The 19358-nt window shown below is 47.1% G+C and overlaps 2 protein-coding genes across 3 annotated transcripts in view; both read right to left on the bottom strand.

Annotated features, from left to right (window-relative positions):
• LOC144153962 (cytochrome P450 4V2-like) overlaps positions 1-4577 on the bottom strand; it is a 137134-nt gene extending 132557 nt beyond the window's left edge. Inside the window, exon 1 of one of the 2 annotated variants that reach the window (XM_077685755.1) lies at positions 4440-4563. In XM_077685755.1, the coding sequence (XP_077541881.1) occupies positions 4440-4485 (46 nt within the window). In that variant the 5' untranslated portion in view covers positions 4486-4563. Of the gene's footprint in view, positions 1-4439 lie in introns of both variants that reach the window. The other variant, XM_077685756.1, reaches the window with a different exon arrangement.
• An 11011-nt stretch (positions 4578-15588) lies between these two features.
• Positions 15589-19358, bottom strand: part of LOC144153217 (uncharacterized) — a 70942-nt gene continuing 67172 nt past the window's right edge. Inside the window, exons 23-24 of the mRNA XM_077684870.1 lie at positions 19018-19197; positions 15589-15746 (exon numbers count right to left, since the gene is read on the bottom strand). Of these exons, the coding sequence (XP_077540996.1) occupies positions 15589-15746; positions 19018-19197 (338 nt within the window). The remainder of the gene's footprint in view (positions 15747-19017; positions 19198-19358) is intronic.

The raw sequence follows: 19358 nt of genomic DNA on the forward strand, positions 1-19358 counted from the left end.
GTGTAGTCCTACGTAGCGTTTGTGTTTCTTTTTCGGTTTGGTTTGTCAGCCTTCTCGCGCAAATTACCGTTGCAGGAACACTGGCTGCCGTAGATTGAGGCGTCTCGACGGCTCGCGCGCACATGTTCTAATCACGAGCTATCGCGTTAACCTGCCACGCGGCGCACACCACGCTAACATTAGTTCCCCCTTTTGCAGGGTGGCAGTTTATCGCATGGGGCAACGCACTCGCATCCAGCTCGGCACACGCGCATTTTAAACCCGCACAATTTGTCGTGTGCTTGTATTTATTTTCACTGCAGTGCCGGCAGGCTTAATTGGGCTTCGCATGATGGTGCTACGAAATTTTTTGCTCACAGTAAATGCCGTCGACGACGCCGACGCCCACACAGGGCCCTTAACGCGGTGCGTTAAAAACAGCTCCTTTTTCCAACAACTGAGGTAAGTATAACGACATATCCAAAGAGGAACACCACATCACCACGTGGACACTTCACCTATCTTCTTAAGCACCGTTTGCCACACAAGAAGGTTTCCCCTCTAAAACAGGCGCAAAGAAAGCGGGGAGTTGATTGGTTGATTGTAGGGTTCAACGCACCGACGAAGCGCAGGCGGTGAGGCACGCCGTAGTGGAGGGCTGCGGATTAATTTTGATCACCTGGGGATCTTTAACGTGCGCCGAAATCTCGTGCACACGGGCGTTTTTGCTTTTCGCCTTAATCAGAAAAGTTGCTGCCGTGGCCGGGAATCCAACCCGCGACCTCATGCTCAGCAGCGCAAAGAATGAAAGCGGGGAGTTAAGGGGTTGTTTTGCTTGCTCCAGGTGCGCTGCCGCTTCCGCACAGCAACGCGGTTTCCCCTGTGGAAACCAGGCATCCGTCTTGGGCACGACTACGTAATCGGCAGTCCTTATGGGCAAGGGTGGCGTTGGATCCACTTGCTGTGCAAGTTAGGGGTCCCAGGCGAACGGAAAGCAAAATGGCCTTTTCTCCACGGGCTACGCGAAGACGCAAGCGTATGAAGCGATGACGCTTTCTTTCTCTGCTGTCCTCTTGCACGCCGCCATGACTTTCTCTGCAGAACTCGTTCCACTTGCTAACCCGCTCTGCCCTGCTCTTTACTCGGCTTCCGTTCTGTGATGACAACAGCACCGTCACACATCTCCAAGATCAAGTTTAGGTCCGTATTACGCTTCCCCAGGAAAATATATTCTTGTGAAGTTAATTTGTAACGTTTAAAGCTAGAGTGCACAAATTTACCACCTTCCTAAGGGCAGTTCAGAGAAGCGTAAAAGCTTAAAGTGCGCGTAACTTTCGTAAAAAGTACGCCCAACCGATTGTGAAACCTTCAAAGTCGCAAATCGCAAACGAACAAAGCCATGCGACAATTCTTCACGCACTAAGTAAACGCGGCTATGGACGATCTGAATGTGTACTAATGCGCGGTTTGTGAGATAAGGATATCCCATTGGGCTCCTTCATGATCGATGCGCGTATTGGCTTATCTAGAAGCGTTCCTTTTTCGCCATTTTCAAGTAAGCGCTTTGACACCAATGGGAGCCCGGTCTCACGCCCGCGCCGTGTTTCCAAAAATCTTGTCAGAGCTTTTCGGTCGACCAACCAAGGTATGGGAGAAATGCATTAGTTTTTCTTTTTTTAAAGAGCGCCATCGGTCCCACTAGCAACGCTTGAGCTGCAAAACCTTTCGGTATAAGAAATAACGTGACGAATAAAGATGGGAGTTGTTGCCTCTCCCAATAAAGGTAGACGATGGCTTGACAGCTTGTTACCTTGCGTTGTTCAGTGCGTAGGCGCTTTTTCTCCGCGCGTCCCGCTTTCCCTTTTACGCAGAACACAGATTCTATTTTCACGGGCCGATAGCGCGCGTGCCACTCCAGTGCGCTTTTTTCTGCAGGCTCCAAAAAATTGGCGGATCTTCCCCTAGGGGTGGAAGGCTGGAGAAACGGTGACGCTGCAGGTCGACCTCTTGCTATGCCATGCGGTGTTCTTGATATGCCGGGATAAGTGTTGAGCGGTGAGGTCAAGTCTATCCGGATTTTGCAAGGCCGTTGCTGCCGGTCCCCCACACTGACAGCGGATCCCAGAAAGGAAACAAAAACTACGTCGACCCACAGGTCTCTATTTCCGTTCTCTATTTCCGTTCTTTATTCCATTTTTCCATTCTCTACGAGCCCTGGCCAGCTCGTCAGCGGGTTGAAGTGAAGCCGTGGATGTACTCAGTTGTCGCGAAAGGCATCAGCGCACGGTAGCTGCCGTTAGTTGTCACGGCAGTTAGCCGAGATTTCAACAGCATATGTGCGCTGTGGTAGCGTTAGCTCACGCTCCTCGTTCTTTGTGCTTTCTATGGACGCCGCAATATTCGCCATTCGTCCACCGCGCCGGATTTACAGCAACGCTCTAAGGCATAAAATGCAGCTCAATCATCACCAGAAGACAAATACCGCGGAGAACCTTCAATACCGTCACCTTTGTCAACGCTCGAACCCTGCTGAGGCCCGCAGCATGTCTTGTATTGAAGAAGGCAGCAACAAAAGCGAAAAAAAAAGAAACTAAGCAAAATATATTACGACTTCGTCACTGCTCCAAACCGACCGCAGGGGTTTGTTATATTGACGTTTTCTTAAGTTTGTGTTGCGTTTCTCTTTTATTAAAACTTGTCAATTGATATGCCGATTTTCTGATTGCAACGCATGCCTAAACGCAGCCTGTGAGATGTCTTGGCTAGCACGATCCGCAAAACCTAGACCATAAAGCGGTTCTTGTAGCATTTATTGCAGGATGCAACTCAAGGGCACTGAATCCGGCGGGCGGCATTGGTTGATCTCAAGCCCTCATGAATGTTCACATAGTTTTTAACGGGATACACTCCCGAATCCGTGGCAGCCCTTGTAATTGCTTCACTACTTTAGAGTGCCTAATCCTTCCCACCCTTATAACGGTTCCGATAACTACAGCTGTGCAGCTCACCACTGTGAGTGACCCTACTTTAGTGGCAGAAACCTCGTTCTCCGTCAAGCTGCCGCCCGGCGGCTGGTCCGCGACTTAATGCGGAGGAGGGAGTTGATCCACGCTCAACGTGGATCAACTTCGTTGAGAACAACACAAAATATTAGAACCCATGCATTTTGTCTTTGCACATCCGTTATTTCTTCCCACCTACATTACACATACGCTACACACGTTACGTTACTTGCACATAGTTTGTTTTCTTTAACAGAATTTTATAAGAAAGACTACTGTATATAAGAGGGCTACCTCACTGACAACCGGTGTAACGCGAACACGTAGAAAGTACTAAGCTATAAAGCAACCTCTCTTTTATTTTGAGGTTTAGTTACATCTTCATAATATTCGGTGCGGCACGGAATTGTTCGGAGGATAAAAGGTATTGAAGAAATTGAAGAAGAAGAAACCTGCGAATTTAAGTTAACGTATACAAATAGCAGGAGATTCGTTTTTACATGGGCAACAGAGTAATTTTGAAGTAACAAGTTCAGTTAAACAATTCAATAAACTGACAATTTAAAAGTGCAAAATTCTGCCTATATAAAATGCTATAAATAGGTAATTCTTGATTCCTAGGGAGGTATTAAACAATTGAGAAAAAAGCGCTCCGCTTACAGCAAGTTTTCTTATATATATATTGATAGTTTAGGATGTGGAAGGTGCCCGGGAAGGTGCTCGGAATTGGACTGCTTTGTATTTATTCTAAGCATGCAGAAATTTACTGCAAAGGTGAAAGACATTATTCTCGTTCGGAGGAACTGACAATATCAAAAATCGCAAGTGGCCGGCCGTACGCCCTAATCCACGCATATCCAGTTTCTCCCTGTCGGAGATTACGAGAACAGGTCTAAACTGGCATCCCAACGAAGCCCCGTTGCACGCCCCGTGCACCAAATAAAATCAGAAAAAAAAATTCTGGAGCCTAGTTACAAAGCTTTTCCGGTTTTTAATGGTGTGTCGTCATGTTACTGGCGCAACTCTACCCTCTGAATTTATTTCTGGGCTAATTTACGGGGTCGAGTAGAAGGTGGGTGCAATGTCTGTGGAAGGGCGGGTCGCCTTCGAACTCTAGCAACATGCCATGCAACAGGAGAATTAATTCTTGTTTGTAAGTGAAGCGACGTTATTAAAATGGATATCTTCTTACTGTCCAAACTCCTCTGAACGAAGATCCCCTGTTACAGTGTTCCAAAAGTAGAGCATCAAACCTGGTTCCGACAGCTAATCATTGACGCAGCTCCCGTGCCTCAGGTAATACGCAGAGCACAGAGAGGCATCTGGCTTCAAAAATGCAGACTCCGGATTTTTTTAGAGGAAAAATTATTTTAGGGAGAGTCGCCCCACTTCGCGAATTCTTTTCACACGTCTTTCGCATCGCCCACACAAAAACGCCCCAAAAACAGTCTCACTCACCTCGCAATGCTTCGGCTAATAAAGGTCCTTGTTCACTATGGGGCATTGGGAATGACACGCATTTAAAAATTAAAATTGAAAACGTACTCGAGCCAAATGGCCACAAATGAATGGTGCAGAAAAAAAGGCTTCGGCGGAAGCCACACCATACCGTCCACACAGACAAGGAAACCGCTACACGCGCGATCGCTGTCGACGTGGCGGCAAGGGGCGGTGCTGGAATATGTCCTTGACGCGGCCGCTGTCGATGCACTGGGCTATTTCTGGCCCTGAAAGCTTGTTTTGAACAGCCGTACGGTCATGGCCGTACAGTCAAAACAAGGAGTACAGATACAACCGACCACTCTTCAACCCGCGTCTCCCCTGAGGCTTTCATTTAACAAGTTGGGAAAAGACGTCGCTGAAACGCGTGAGACAGAGAGCTTTCATTTACTGTAGCTACTTCGTATACGAGAGAGCAGGCGTTGCACCGGGACTAGACAAAAGCAACTTGGCATCCGGGAAAACGCAGCACTGAGGAACGTAAAAGCGGGGTTCTACTGTATGTGCTATTCGTTATTGTTCTTGTGAATAAAACCTTGACGTTTTACCAACTATTTTAATGTACCATCGTTCTCGTTTACGTAGAAATTGCTAAATATGTTTCGAAGGGGCAAAGAATTTTTATTTCGTGCATTATACATTCAAATTGGTTCCTTTTGCGGATATTGCAGTGAGAAAAGTGTGAAATATGGTAACACCACAGGTATGTTTGTATCTTTACGCCAACCTTGTTTGTGTATGTCAGGCAAAGGTTTCAATGTCCTACTGAAATTCGAAACAGCGCAAAAAGACGGGACAAGAAAACGACGACACTAGGCGCTGCCCGTCCCGTCGTTTCCTTGTCCCGTAGTTTCCTTGTCCCGTCTTTTTGTGCTGTTTCGAATTTCAGTATGCACCACCAACTAGCCCAAACCACCGTTCTAACGCAGTTTCAATGTCATTGAATAAATGTTGGCGAGCCGATGAGTGTGCAAAAAATGTGGTTGATCCCTCTTTCGCAGGGATCGGCAAAACACGAAAGTGAGATGTGCCTTCACGGGATCAGTTGAACTTTTTTTCTGCGTCGATATGAACTTACACATGGCTATTTATATTTCGTCGGTATGGTACCGTCAGACTTATCAACATTAGACACTGGATTCAACGCGCCCGAGCTCTGCGTAAAACCGAATGAAATCACACGCGCTCGTAAACCATGCGAACGGGTTGCCAGCGAATCGTTTGTCGAACTCACCGTTCGCTGCAGTAAAAGAACATGATTTACGTCGCTGTCTTACGGGTGTGCTTGGCGAGCGACAACCTGCTGGCGCGCCGCTTTCGCAAATGCGCGACCACCGCGTCCCTGCTCCGTGGAGTGTACGGAAGACAGTTGCGTTGTGACGAGCTCAGCTGGCGCCAACTGTCGGCGCTCATTAGCATCGTGATGCACTACATTGCTTAACCTCTCAGACGGCAGCACCATCGAAATAGAGGAGGTTATAGGTGAGATATATGGTGCGTCCATGCGGCGGTGTGCGCTTCAGCTCGTAGCGGAGTCGGTCAATGGCCTGGTTCCTCCCGTTGTGGTGATGGAGCACCCGGCTTGAATCCTGGCGCAGCCGCGTTTTTCAGGCAATGTTATTTCCGTGACGGATATGACGTCGCTCAGATCTTGGTGCATCCCGGCAGAATACACTTTGGTGTTAATATACTCATGATTTGGCCTACGAACCAAAACAGCTAATTACGTTAGCAAATCCAGTTTTCGGCCTCTTTGTTTCGCTCTGATTAGATGGGTGAACAATCAGTTCCGTCTGCAAAACTGCGCCTCACCTGGATTTCCAGTTAAAGAACATAGACTTCCTTATAACAAATATTATTTTGTAACTCATATTGTAACGTTATTTTGTAACTTTTCACTCTCTTTTTTTCTTTTTTTCAGTGTCGCACTTTCTGCCCAATTATGAATGTTGTACACTGCAATGTTTTCTGCGTATGGACGTAGGTTCCGCGTTTTTGCTAGTGCTTTTTCTTTTGTGCCTTCTGCAAATTATAGCAACTCATTGGTGTGCGTCATGTCGGTAAAGTCGGCTATCTGTGGCTGATGTCTCCTTCATATACTATGCTGATTGTATTTGGGTTCACTCTGTCATACTTGTACGTAGATTTTGTGTGTGCACTATGCAATCGCCCTTTCTTTTTTAGGTGCGGAGTACCTCAGGACCGCACAATGTCCATCCGCGTCCGTGCGCATAGCATTTACAATCACTAAAAATCACACAGGCACTGGCAGGACTCGAGCCTGTGTCTGGTAGACCAGACAGAGTTAGTGTCAGTCGTCTTACCCATTGGGCTACGACCGTGAGTTAGTGCTCGAGAGCCAAACGGCGCACTTCCTCGCCTGTAACGGTGCGGAGTACCTTAGAACCTCCCAATATCCGTCTGCATCTATCCATGCGCACACCATCATCAAGCCAAAATCAAGCGAGATTCGATTTGAGCCGTGAATTGCAGTTTCTTTAGGGAGCGATCAAGGTGCAACTCTGGAATGAAATCGAATGATGGTCGCGGTGCAAATCGGATGTCACTCTGGGCGCAACTTGGATGTCATTTCGAGTCCCTGTACTCCGCATTCTCGCCATCATTCACGGAGTGGAGATGCTGCCATTTTTCTCGTTATCGTCTTCTAACTTAAATTATATTACAAACCTCGTCGCAATTAGTTGTGCTGCTATACTTTGTAACACGTGAATTTTTTTTGTATGATCTGTAGCACTTCACCACTTACCCCCTTACTGATTGCCCAGTAAAGGGGCCTGTAAGGAGTTTTAAATAAATAAATAAATAAATAAATAAAAAAATAAAAAAATTCATAATCTCAGCGCTTGAGGTCTTCCTGTTGAGATTTGGTTAGCTGCAAAGGGTGACTTTGCACCCCTTTTGTGTAAGAACCTATATTAATAAACCAGAAGGGCCTCTGCATCAAAGCGTAAGCCCTTGAGTTGACTACACCGGGAATAACAGATGTCTTTGCTTTTATTTACTTACGCTTCGATAGTCGTTCGTGCGGTGAGCTCAATCCTGAGCGGGTGCTTTAGGAAGCACCACCAGGAAAGAAAAAACCGCAGAAGTTCGGACCATGTGACGTTCTTATTTGTACTGTTGGCATAGATTTCAGTTTTCCGGTAAAGCTTTTGATAATCAAAGAAGTTTCTGCTTTAAACCCCCGTTGTAAAAACGGCTAAGGAAGGCACCGCTGGAGATACGATAAAAGAAAGCGGATCAACAATTCCACAGAAGTCGCAGTCGTAAGCCGGCAATTTAAATGTGCCCTACTAACCGATGCAGCAATCTTAGACAAACATTCCACCCTAGAAGGGCTCAATGTTATATTCGGGCTCACGAACGGCATAAAAAAGCCTTTGGCAGATCAGAGCATGGTGAGCACTCTGGATACCGCGCATAACGACGGCGACAAGCCGCGACGTATGCTAGGCTGAGGACACGTCCTACCGGGTGAGCGGCGAAAGATCCGGCTTGTTATAACATAAAGTTGACTCACTCACTCACTCACTCACTCACTCACTCACTCACTCACTCACTCACTCACTCACTCACTCACTCACTCACTCACTCACTCACTCACTCACTCACTGTGAAACATATAGCCATTACGTCCTTTGGATGGTGACACTTCGACAGAGGATATTTCATGTCACCCTGAGAAACGTAGAACAGTTATCAGCGTTTTTAAGAACGCAGGCATCGTTAATAACGAATACGCTAAAAAAAAATTGGCGGCGAGCATTGTGGAATAACAAACCCAGCTGTACGCCTCGACACGGACAGTACGAGTGCAGGATAAGGAGGCATTTCTTAGAAGTTGGTAGACGAAATCCATCATGTCGTTCTCCGGTAGCAAGAGCTTCTCGAAAACAAGTATTAAAGACTTATTTACGGCTTTATCGAGTTTACGACTCTTCGCATCTGTTTCAGAGCCTTTTGGTGCGAATTCCATGGACATCGACGCTGTCCGCATTTAGTGTGACAGCTCGCCTAATATCAGTCTCCATGGTTCGCTTGCACCTGTTTTAATTACGTGGCGCGTGTTAACTTGCTTCAAGTGACAGCTCGCCTAGAATCAGAGTCCCCGTGCCTCGCGTGCGCCTGTTCTAATCACGTACCGTCATGATCACATGCAGGCGGAACCCACGAGGCTGTCTCTCGTTCCCCCTCTGGCAAGGTGCCCATCTATCGCAGTGGTAACCCAATCGAATGGTGCTCAGGATACCCGAGTTAGAAAGGGGTAACATTTCAAAGGTATTCTTATTTTGAGAGACGAGGCCGGAATGGCACAAATGCTCACGAATTCTGTAGCCCGAATGCTTACAGAAGTTGTTCTTGTTCCTTTGTTTGTGGCGCAAACCCAGTTAGGGGATTGGCTAGGATCGGGAGATTTATTGGAGCTAATGTGCCCGATTTAGGAAACTAAGATTTTGAAAAAAAAATTGATGAGAATAATTGTACAACAAATATAGGAATTTGTAGAAGAAAAGTGCGTACTATGCGGGAATTCGGAAGTAAGTACTTTTTTTTCGTGTGTGTATAGGTCGGATAAACTCAAGAAGAGCGGCTTACAGGGCAGGTTCCTTGTCTCTGAGACGTAGGTGCGGACGGCTGTAACCAAATTCCTGTGAGGAAACCCAAGCGAAATGGCACCAAACGAAACTAAAACCGGCATTGAAATGGTAAGTCCAAGGCGGTGGATTGGCCCCGCGAGGTATTTTCTTCTCATCAAAGAGAAACCGCGGCAATGCAAGAAAAATTGCTCTATGGAAGAAACACTGCCGCATGGGCTAGTGCTGATGAGTATGTCTACAGATAAAGACGAAGTTCGAGAATTTTTCTCCAGAATTCTCCGTCTCCGCAGGTGTCGTAAAGAATGCTCGCAATTTATTTTCTCTGCACTGCCGGACGACTGCAGTGGGCACCCTGAGGTAGCGCTACGGCATTTGTCACTCACGGTATACGCCAACGACGACACCGGCTTTTCTGCGGCATGGGGCCGTTAACACGACGTGTTGAAAGTCGCTCCTTGCTCCACCAAATCAGGAAGGTATAAGGAAGGCTGCCGATGAGGTGCATCATTTTAGCGTACGAAGAGCTCAACCATTTTATACTGCACCGCTCGCGAAACGACGAGAGAAGAAAGCGGGCAATTTAGCGGTCATGTCTTTGCAAGGTGCCATGCCGCTTCGCCTTAGCTACGCCGACTCTCCGCTCCTGACCCTGCACCGTTTGCCTCGGACAGGACGGCATAATTGGCAGGACCCTGCGTCATGACGGTCCCACCACGCCGGCTCAGTGGCTAAGGCCTTGTGCTGTTGAGCCAAAAGACGCGGGTTACATTCCCGGTAGAGGCGGCCGCTTTTCTGATGGATGCCAAAAGACAAAACCACCATGTGCTCGAGATTTAGCCGCACATTAAAGATCCTCAGGTGATCAAAATTAACCCAGAGCTGTCCTCTACGGCACGCCTCATCGCCTGTGTTGCGTCGGTACGTTAAATCTCGAGATAAATGAGATCAGTGCCTCATGACGGCATCGGAGAGGCATGCAGTGCAAGGTAGCGGTTGCGCGTGAGGCGAAAGCGATAACGCTTAAGCTGCGCGTGCTGAAAGGAGGAGCGCGCCAATAACGATAGAATTTTTCTCCCCTCCGCTCCCTTGTTCAGCACCCCACCACAACTTTTTCCCCCGCACAGCTCGCCCCAACTTGTAGCCCGCACTGTCCTGCTTCCAGAATGTATTCCGCTGTCTCGTGACAACATAACTGCTACAAGTCGCCGCGCTCCCAATCAGAAGCATGTCACGTTCCTTCATGAAAGAACACTGTTGTGCAAGTTGGCTTTACTGTTTTAGATGCAGAGCATCTTATAGCGGCGGCCTGTCACGCGTCGTCGGTGTGCGGCGTCCGTCCGCACCCGCCAGCTGTGCGATAATGCGCGCTCGTACCCTCCTCTCCCCTTCTTCTCTCGGCGCCGTCTGTGCGCCGACGCGCTTCTCCCTCCGTGTCTTCACCCCGCCAGCTGTGTGATAGCGCGCGTGCGCGCCTCTCTCTCCTCCTCCTCTCCACGGCAGCTGCTACCGCGCGCTTGTACCCTCCTCTACGCTCCTCCTCTCCACGATGTCTGTGCGCTACGCGCTTTCTCTCCGCGTCTCATCCGCAAGCTCTGCGATAAGCGCGCATGCGCGACTCTCTCTCATACTCCTCTCCACGGCAGTTGCTTTATATACCCCGTGCGTGCGCCGCTGGATCAGTTGCTTCTTCGGTTGATTTGCGCAGCGCCGTCTCGATGTGCTGAATGGACGCCAACGAACTGTCTGGCGCACCTTCAAACAGCGCCAGTCAGTCCGTTATGCTCTGCATCCTCACAATCCCCCTCGGGGAGGTGCAGGTATTTTTTTAAAAACGGCGTGAAAAGAGCAGCAACGACGAAGGTTAGAAGCCGAATCGTTGCTTTCGCCAGTGAATGTAAGCCAATACTTGGCAGGTTGTCACCTTGCGATGTTCACTGCTTCCTTAAAGAGTTAACATGCTTGATATGCGGATACCACTGTCCTTGTTACGCCAAACTTTCTTACGTTTTTGCGTGACGGAGGTTAGTGTCTGAGTTCAATGAACTTTTGGATGCACGCAAGGAAATGAACGCGCCTTGTACGGAGGACCGTGTCAGAAAGAAATGCTCTGCCATTGTCGTCAAGTGCCAGGCAGGGTGTCTGACGCCGTCTGCGTTTTCGGAAGGATAATTTCGTAAATTTCGTCGGTCAAATAAAGCAACGTTCCAATAATGCAAACAAGCCACGAGGATCTATCGAAGAGCTATCGCGAGGAGCTATCGCGGAGTATTCTGCGTAACTAAGACGAACGGTCGGCTGGAACAGGGTGCTTTTCAATGCGACAAAAGCTCACAAGATCGTTTCTTTAGAATCATTCTACTTTAGTAAGAATCATCTTCCATAAGGAGAGCAGTAAAATACCTATAAGGAAGGGCTTCAGAGAAGGAGACACAATCTCTTCAATGTTATTCACAGCGTGTTTACAAGACGTATTCAGAACACTATTCTGGGACCAGACGCAAACGCGAAACGGGCAGGCATCACGCCGTTTTTTTTTCTTTCACAGTAGAGATTCGTTTTTCGGGCGAACATTATTGCCTTTACTACGAAAGGACCCCTCCGCATGAAAATTTTGTTACCAGCCTTATCTCTTATTTCGGTGACCTGGCCACGAATTTTTGGCACTTAGCTTAACTCAAAACTCCCCTAATGTGGAAATTTTCAGCGGGTTTTATGACTTCGAGTTAACGAGAGATTACTGTATCTTGTTTCTTTCGCTTCCACACTGGAATCCAACCTACGATAGCAGAGCAGGAGGGACGTGGCTTCTGGTTCGCCCTAGCGCAAAAATTCTGTGAAGTGGGAGAGAAGAGATAAAATGCGGTCTAAATTAAACATAAAAATTTGGACGGGTCCTTCAACCATCTTCTTGGGTGCAGCTTTGGGAAATCAGCTTTCTATATTTCAGCTCACTTGATATAACAGAAAAAATTAGCCCAGACTCAGTCACCTGAAGTCACGAACGCTGAATTAACAGCTAAGCTGCCACCCCTTCTCTAATCGCAGAAGCTTATTGCAGTCGAATCGCGTTACTACGAACCCCATATTAATGAACTTCCCAAATTTACGAATATTTTATGAATTCCCGCCAGACTGCCTACATTTTTAACGTGAAAAGATTTCACAACAAGGAATTTCAATATAGCGGGTATTTCAAAATGACGCACTTAATTTATTTAACCATTTCTTATCAAGGAACATCGGTATTACGAATTCAGCTAAAAGTAACAGCGTCGCAACTCTCGCGGGAAATAGAAACCACCGTTTCTCTGTGTATTCCCTGGTGCAGTAGCTATCATTATCGCCATGTCGTGTGACAACAGCCAGCGCCACCACAATGCAGGATTTAATGGTGACGGTGGCTGTTCGGTAGTTCTTCACGCTAATCACGTGTGCGGGCAGGTATTTCTTTGTTGCATGTGATCTTGCTGCGAAGTTAGTGCTAGAACTAAAGATGAATGCAGCTAGTGACAAAGCAAAGGAGAAGCGAGAGCCGTCATTATCTTTAGTGAAGATGGCGACGCGAAGGAAGACGACTGTGGTTCACCAAACACAGATGATGAGATAATGTCGAACTTTGATGTTTTAGTACACATGAACAAATTCCGCACTTTCATTGCTTGGTGCAATGCACGTCCCCGTCGTAAGTAGTGAGGCGGACGGGATGACTTATTTCAGCGGGTCTGTTCTGAATTGATTATTTAAGCGCGTTGAAAAATTGCCGATGGTAAATATCATCGGGCGTCCGTTACAACGGACATACGGAAAGAGCGGGGTAGTATAAGGTGGTAAGTTCTCACTGTAATTTATTTGACCAAAATTTGCATTTCGCAGAATGTTTTTTTTATTGCAATTCACTTCCATCCCACATAATCCATGACTTAAAATATGAATGCAGTTATTTCAAGTCAGGCCCACCTGATTGGTTCGACAGAGACATGGTTGCCGAAGGCGTGCTTATGAATATAATCAACACTGGCAGGTTTACTCCCCTCTTTGGCTGGCGCGCAAGTTGGTTTATGCCGGCATAGTTCTCTGCCACCTATGCCAGTATTTCCGTCTTGGAGAGCGGGATGCTATGCAGAAAGTATCGTCACCTGATGAAGCAGTGGCGAAAGGGCAGCTATGGTGGGTATAGGCATAATTCCATCTACATATAATGCTATAAGCATGGGAATATTTGCGTGGACCGCGTAGTTATTCCCGCCGTCCTCATGAAACTGCGGCGGTAGATTTTTAATGCGTAGCATTTTTGGCGGAGTACCCTTCCAGCCCCCCCACCCCCAGCCAGGACCGTATAACTCCTAGCATTTCCACAATAATGCATACTTCACAAAAGTTCAACCTATAGTCATTATAACAGCGTAAAAAAAGATAATTGGTGAGACGAAATTTTGGGAAACTAAGAAAATAAGAAAATTATATTATTGTTACTGAAAATTCTGTTCTCCAAGGCCGACCTGGCCGACACGCCGGGTGCTCCTCATGAGGTGCACGACCACGTGCACTCAGAGTTTTTTTATTTCATGCGAGCTCCTCACGCGGCGCAAGCCTACGGGCCAGCCTGGCCGACGTCGACGCCGTCCGCTCGGTAGTTTTCTTGGTATTTTTTCCTGTAAATCTCGACGGCGGAACTAGAAGCTTAAACGGCTCTGCTGTCCAAAAATCAAACAAAACTACCGACGTTCCCTTCGTTCCTGAAGCGCGAGGCTTTCCACACCAGGCGTTTCGCATGGCTGGCTCTAACTTGGTACTAACGAGTAAACAAGCGGAAGAACGCAGCCATGCCAGCGAACAAACTGGCAGTGAAGTTTACCATCGGCGTTAGTTCTACTAATACACTGCACCAGCAACGCACGCTGCACTGCACGCACCAGAAACAGATCAAACCCCTGGAAACCTCAAGGCAAAACAGGCAAAACAAATCGTCTGAGGCGTTCCATTCGACTGTATTAATGCCGAGATCTTACATTCACTACGAGAGAATCACGCTCGTCAAGTCTTATCGAATTCGTCTGAATGCAGCAAAAAAGAAACTAGGTATGCACAATAAAGTTTCAATGCTAGTATAACCCTAGTCCCGAGTGCGTAGGTGCCCTCGGATTGTACTCTAAGCGTGGGTTAGTTGTGACGACACTACCTATGTTGTTATAGTTCGGGATTTCAATGTGGATGCGTCGAAACCGAAACGGGAGGGCTCTGCGAGTTGCCTGTTGCCGAACATCGACTTTCGATACCGTTTCGGCCCAAACGACTGCGCTTTCAGTGTTCGTGCATCGATGTGTCTGTATTGAGCAACGTGTCCGCACCTGCGACTATGCCGATGAGTGTATCGTATAGAGACAACAAAGCCTTTGCCACCGTCATCAGTAGTAAAAATAAGTGATGCTATAAAGCCTTGACAATTTTTACTGTGGTGTTTACAGCAAAATGGGCTATTCACCTTGGTAGGGTAGAATAATCTTGAAATTTTTTTCGGAGTATGTATGAATTTTACGTCTATAAAATTAGGTGGTTGCTTGGTGGAACCAAACACTGTTTCATTCACCAGGCTGAATTATTGAGACAATCTTGTAAAACCACTTACTGAGATTTTGTCGAAAATAGCCTAAATATGATGTTTTCAGATCGAGAGCACTTACCTCTACACAGTCAAAACGATTGTCCGATGTAGGGCACACTGTGTGACAGTGCGGTGTCCAAGCAAACAACCTTTTTTGCGCATTGGAAATTACCATGGTTGGCTGTGACTAAAATACACGCCGTAGAATAGCCAATTCCTTAATTCGTCGTTAGAGCAGCTGAACAAACAATTTCTTCCTCTGCGCCGCTGTTTTATTTAATGAAAGCTTCCCCACGAATTCCCTGATATCGGGAACTCCTTTTCGGGCATTACAAAACAAACTGTGCAGCTCAAACTTCTCTGTACTTTTCTAAATGAACACAAATAGACGGTTCAATTATTTGGTACAATCGTCGTTTTATATCAGGGTAAAAAGCGCAGCGACAACCTCGCGCATTTATGCGATCTGGCCAGATGCGAAGCACCCAACAGAGGCGGAATCTTCGAGTGCGTGGAAAGGGTGCGCTTCTGAGGCCGCAGTCTCTTGCCCATGCACACTGGGTGGTGGTGACCACGCGAAACAGCAGCTTTTCTGCATCTGTGGGTCCCACAGGTGCCTTATGCGTCTACAACTTCCTATTTTTGGTTGCTTTGGTCCTTGTCAGCGCGATTAATTTTTCCACGACATTCCATTGGATTGCAAGACACTTCAGAGAGCCACCGGCCGCATTGACCGCGGAGGGTTATGATTTAGTGGTTAAATCCTGCATCCCCCCGAAGAAAAAAAAAACATTGTAATGGTTGCTCCGGAAAGCAAGAACACTTGCAATATCGGTCAAGAAAATCTTCAACAATCGTAAACCGTTCATTGTCTCTACAAAACCGATCACCGTGGTGTGAACTGCATCCTAAGGCCACCATGAGGTCTCAATACCATCTCCGCTACAAGCTCCACTTGGTCTCGCTGGTCGAGAGCCTTCAACTTGAAACGGCGCAGAATGTTGGCAAGCACTATCTTCTCCACGGCGAGGGCAAATTTCTGTCCTGTGGTGTGACGGAGCCAGAAAAAAAGGAACACCAATGTCAGTTATGCCTAATTTTTGTACGTATGTGCTATGATCATACCGCGCTGTTTTAAAAAAAGATAAACATAGAAGTTGCATATACACCGGGTGCGCGAGGTATTAGAGAACAAAACATTGGCGTCGAGCGCAACTCAATATCTCTACCATTATCAGACATATTTTCACGAAACTTTGTGCAGTACTTCTATTATGCTTTATTTCAATATCTACTCAATGACTCCGCCATCGGCAGCAATAAGCGATTCGATTCAGCTTCGCAAATGGCTGCATGCACGTATCAGGTTCTCCTTGGAGATGTTGGCCATTGAGTGAGAAATGGCAGCCTTCAGCCAGTCTTTTGTATTATGCGGCCCTTTGTTGGCCTCTCTCTCAAGGACCCCCCAGACATAGTAGTCAAGCGGATTTAAATCTCAAGAACTAGGAGGCTACAAGTTGCGAGTGACAGGTTCACAGAGGTTGTCAGCTAGCCACTATTCGGTGATGCAGGTGATGTGGGCAGGAGCCCACTCTTTCTGAAAGACATCTGGTCTTCATTTTGAAACACTCTCTATCCATGGGTTCACAACGGTGGAAAGCACATCCACGTAACCGGCAACATTAATGCGGAGTGTTGCAAAAAAGTGCGAGGGCACGACGTCACCCCCATTGCGGACAACGGAGAACACCACCGCAGGAGAAATGAAGGAGTTCTGACAATGTCTGACCGCTGACTGTGCTTTTTCCTTTTTGCCACAGAGACCACGTCACCGCCACAACACATGTCATGAATGCGCCATGTAAACGAAATATTGGCTGCTTCCTGAAAGGGCAATTTCCAAGAAGCGGTGGTACGCGGCCAGGGCGACGAGTACTGCATGACGTTTCATTTCCTGCTTCAACTTGTGCACTTCCATCTTTGAACCAACTGCGCAGCATCAATGATAAGGGGCCGACTAACAAGAAGCCGCACGCCTATATATATAATTATGAGGCTGCTGGTGGCAATGGCGATAAGGAAAGGCGTTTTCAAATACCTCGCCCACCGGTGAACGCGGACCTTAAAGTGATAAACTGCAGTCTATCGTTTTGGCCTCCCCTTATGTGAAAATGGCCACCAGTAAATAGCTTTTGGAGAATTTTAGCGTTGTTGTATAGCTGTGTGTATTATATTGGTATAATTTTCGATAAAGAAAACAAAATCATTTAGGGAGCAAACGACGTGAAGGATATTTAGCATCTAAAAAAGAAGAACGTGATGTTCAGCTCTGGATTCGCACTGCCATTTGCTATTACGTCTCCGCGGTTGCACATATATTTAAATTTAAATGGCAATTTGTCTGCGAACTTTACTGCAGCAACAAAAGAACACCTCAGTGTGTAGCTTACTGAATGCAAGATTCTCATCAACCTTGTTCGTACGTAAAACGTTTATACAGCAGATATACAAATCTCCATTGTCAACTATTTTGTGTCATGTAAGTTTATGCCTTATCTGGTGACGGATTAATAAATTATGTAGCATCGCTGTCCAACCACCCTTGCAGCATAAAATAAAGACACCCTAGTTTCCAAGATGTCCACAATATTTAAGAGTTAAAGATCTTGTGCCAATATTTGTCTTTCCCGCACAGCGCTTCTTACGTGAGGACAAATTCGATGACTTTCCGGTATCCGAGTCATCACAATCTTCGCTGTAAAACAAAATAAGGGCAACAAAGAATGGGCATGGTGTTTTATGTTACTGTCCCCATACGTACCCGCATGTACTCAGTGAGTTTGGCATAATCGAGCTAAATGCAACACAAAAGCTGCCGTTTCTTGCCAGCGTGGCCACGTCATCAGTGGACTAAAACGGCAGCGCTAGTCTTGCGATGGTCCGGGGGAAAAAGCAGTGCCCTGGGCGACCTACACCGCGTCGTACCTGGTGGGGCGTACCTGGTCCAATAGAGGGCGCGGGAAGGGTCTCTCCAATGGCGCGTTGCGGATAACCCTACCGCCCGTATTGAAGGAAGGCTCTGCGATTTGGTCAAGCTCGTGAGCGCCGACATAGTGATATATCTTCCGTGTGGTTCGCGGGAAACAATCTTTTTATTTTAAACATATAGTTTTTTCAATGATGGATTTCCCGTGCTCCACGTACCTGAGTTTGTAATAGCCGTTTGAACAAAATTACTAGTCGTGAAGCCTATTAATTACACATCAAGCGTCACTGTACTGAAAAGCTTCTTATGAAGTGGGTCATGTCCCGTTCGTGAAAATTGGCATGAAGTTTAAGCGTTACCACGCAGTGGTATGATAAAGTTGCCTTGACATTTGCCCTAAGCACTCATCTTTAGAGTGCGGTCCCATTGCACTATCTTACTGCAGTGAAAGCTGGCTTTGACATGCTGGCGTGGCTCAGCGGATAAGGCGCTGTGCTGCTGAAAGCACGCGTGTTCGATTCCCGGCTACGTTGCCGCTTTTCTGATGAAGGCAAAAAGCAACAACGCCCGTTTGTTAGAAATTTCGGTGCACGTTGAATATCCGCCGTTGGTGAAAATTATTCCGGAGCCCTCCACTACGGCGCGCCTCATAACCTACGTAGATTCGACGCATTAACCACGCACTCCTTCCTCCCTCTCCCCCCACCCCCCCAAAAAAAGAGTGCTCGCCGCTTTGATGTATAACTTTGCGATTCTCCCATTTCGTGTGGCCATGGCTTGGATCCTGCTCGTATCGCTGATTTTGGCCCATCTAATTTACACCTGAAAAAAGGCATAGCCAGAGAGAAGTTGCACTGGGACTGCGCCGACTGACATATTTTTCATAATCTGTCTAACGCCCAAGTGTCAGCGCGTCCGCTTGCTTGGTTGTAACTTTTATCACGCGATCGGCCTCCACTCAGTTTTTATCCTGAGCACGGGGTTCTGAAGGTTCATTACGTAATACAGGGGGCCCCTGTGTTCTGCGGCACTCACACCAAAGCCTTCTAAAAAGGCTTACCACTTTAGCACTAGCACCTAAGCTGCACAAGTTCTATGTGCAACGCAGGATTAGCATTATGGCAGGCATGAGGTTTCCCAATATATTTGCCATAACTTTGCTGTTCAAATCTTCCAAATCTAAAACAATTTTAGTTACACTTCATGCCGAAATAAATCCTGGCGAGCACGCGGGATATGCTAAATCAACAAAGTTAGGCATCTCGTTACAGGTTTTGCTGAAAAATGCCTCAATTATTGCTGAAAGAGACACACTAGAGCCGCACTAACCAATACAGTTTCGGGGTCCGGCTGAGAATGGCAGGTAAGCATACGGATGACGTCCCTTTGCATTCTCCGGCAGGAATCTTTCGGGATGAAACTCTTCAGGCTTCGGGAATGCGTTCGGGTCGCGGTGGAGAAAGTACGGGACGACCTGGACGACCGCTCCTTCCGGCAGTGTGAATCCACCTTCAAAGGTACAGCCAGAGACTTCAGCAAATTTTAAACCACATCGCAATACGCTATCTTATGTACATTTTTACGTCCATGCCTGGGGGATCTTGCTAAATGGCACGCAGTCAATACAGTGCATCAGAACCACAACGCATATTGTTATAGGGCGTGGTTAT

This window comes from Haemaphysalis longicornis, unplaced genomic scaffold, assembly GCF_048455015.1.
Source record: "Haemaphysalis longicornis isolate Haplotype H1 unplaced genomic scaffold, Haemaphysalis longicornis Haplotype H1 scaffold_9, whole genome shotgun sequence".
NCBI classification, from domain to species: Eukaryota; Metazoa; Arthropoda; class Arachnida; order Ixodida; family Ixodidae; genus Haemaphysalis; species Haemaphysalis longicornis.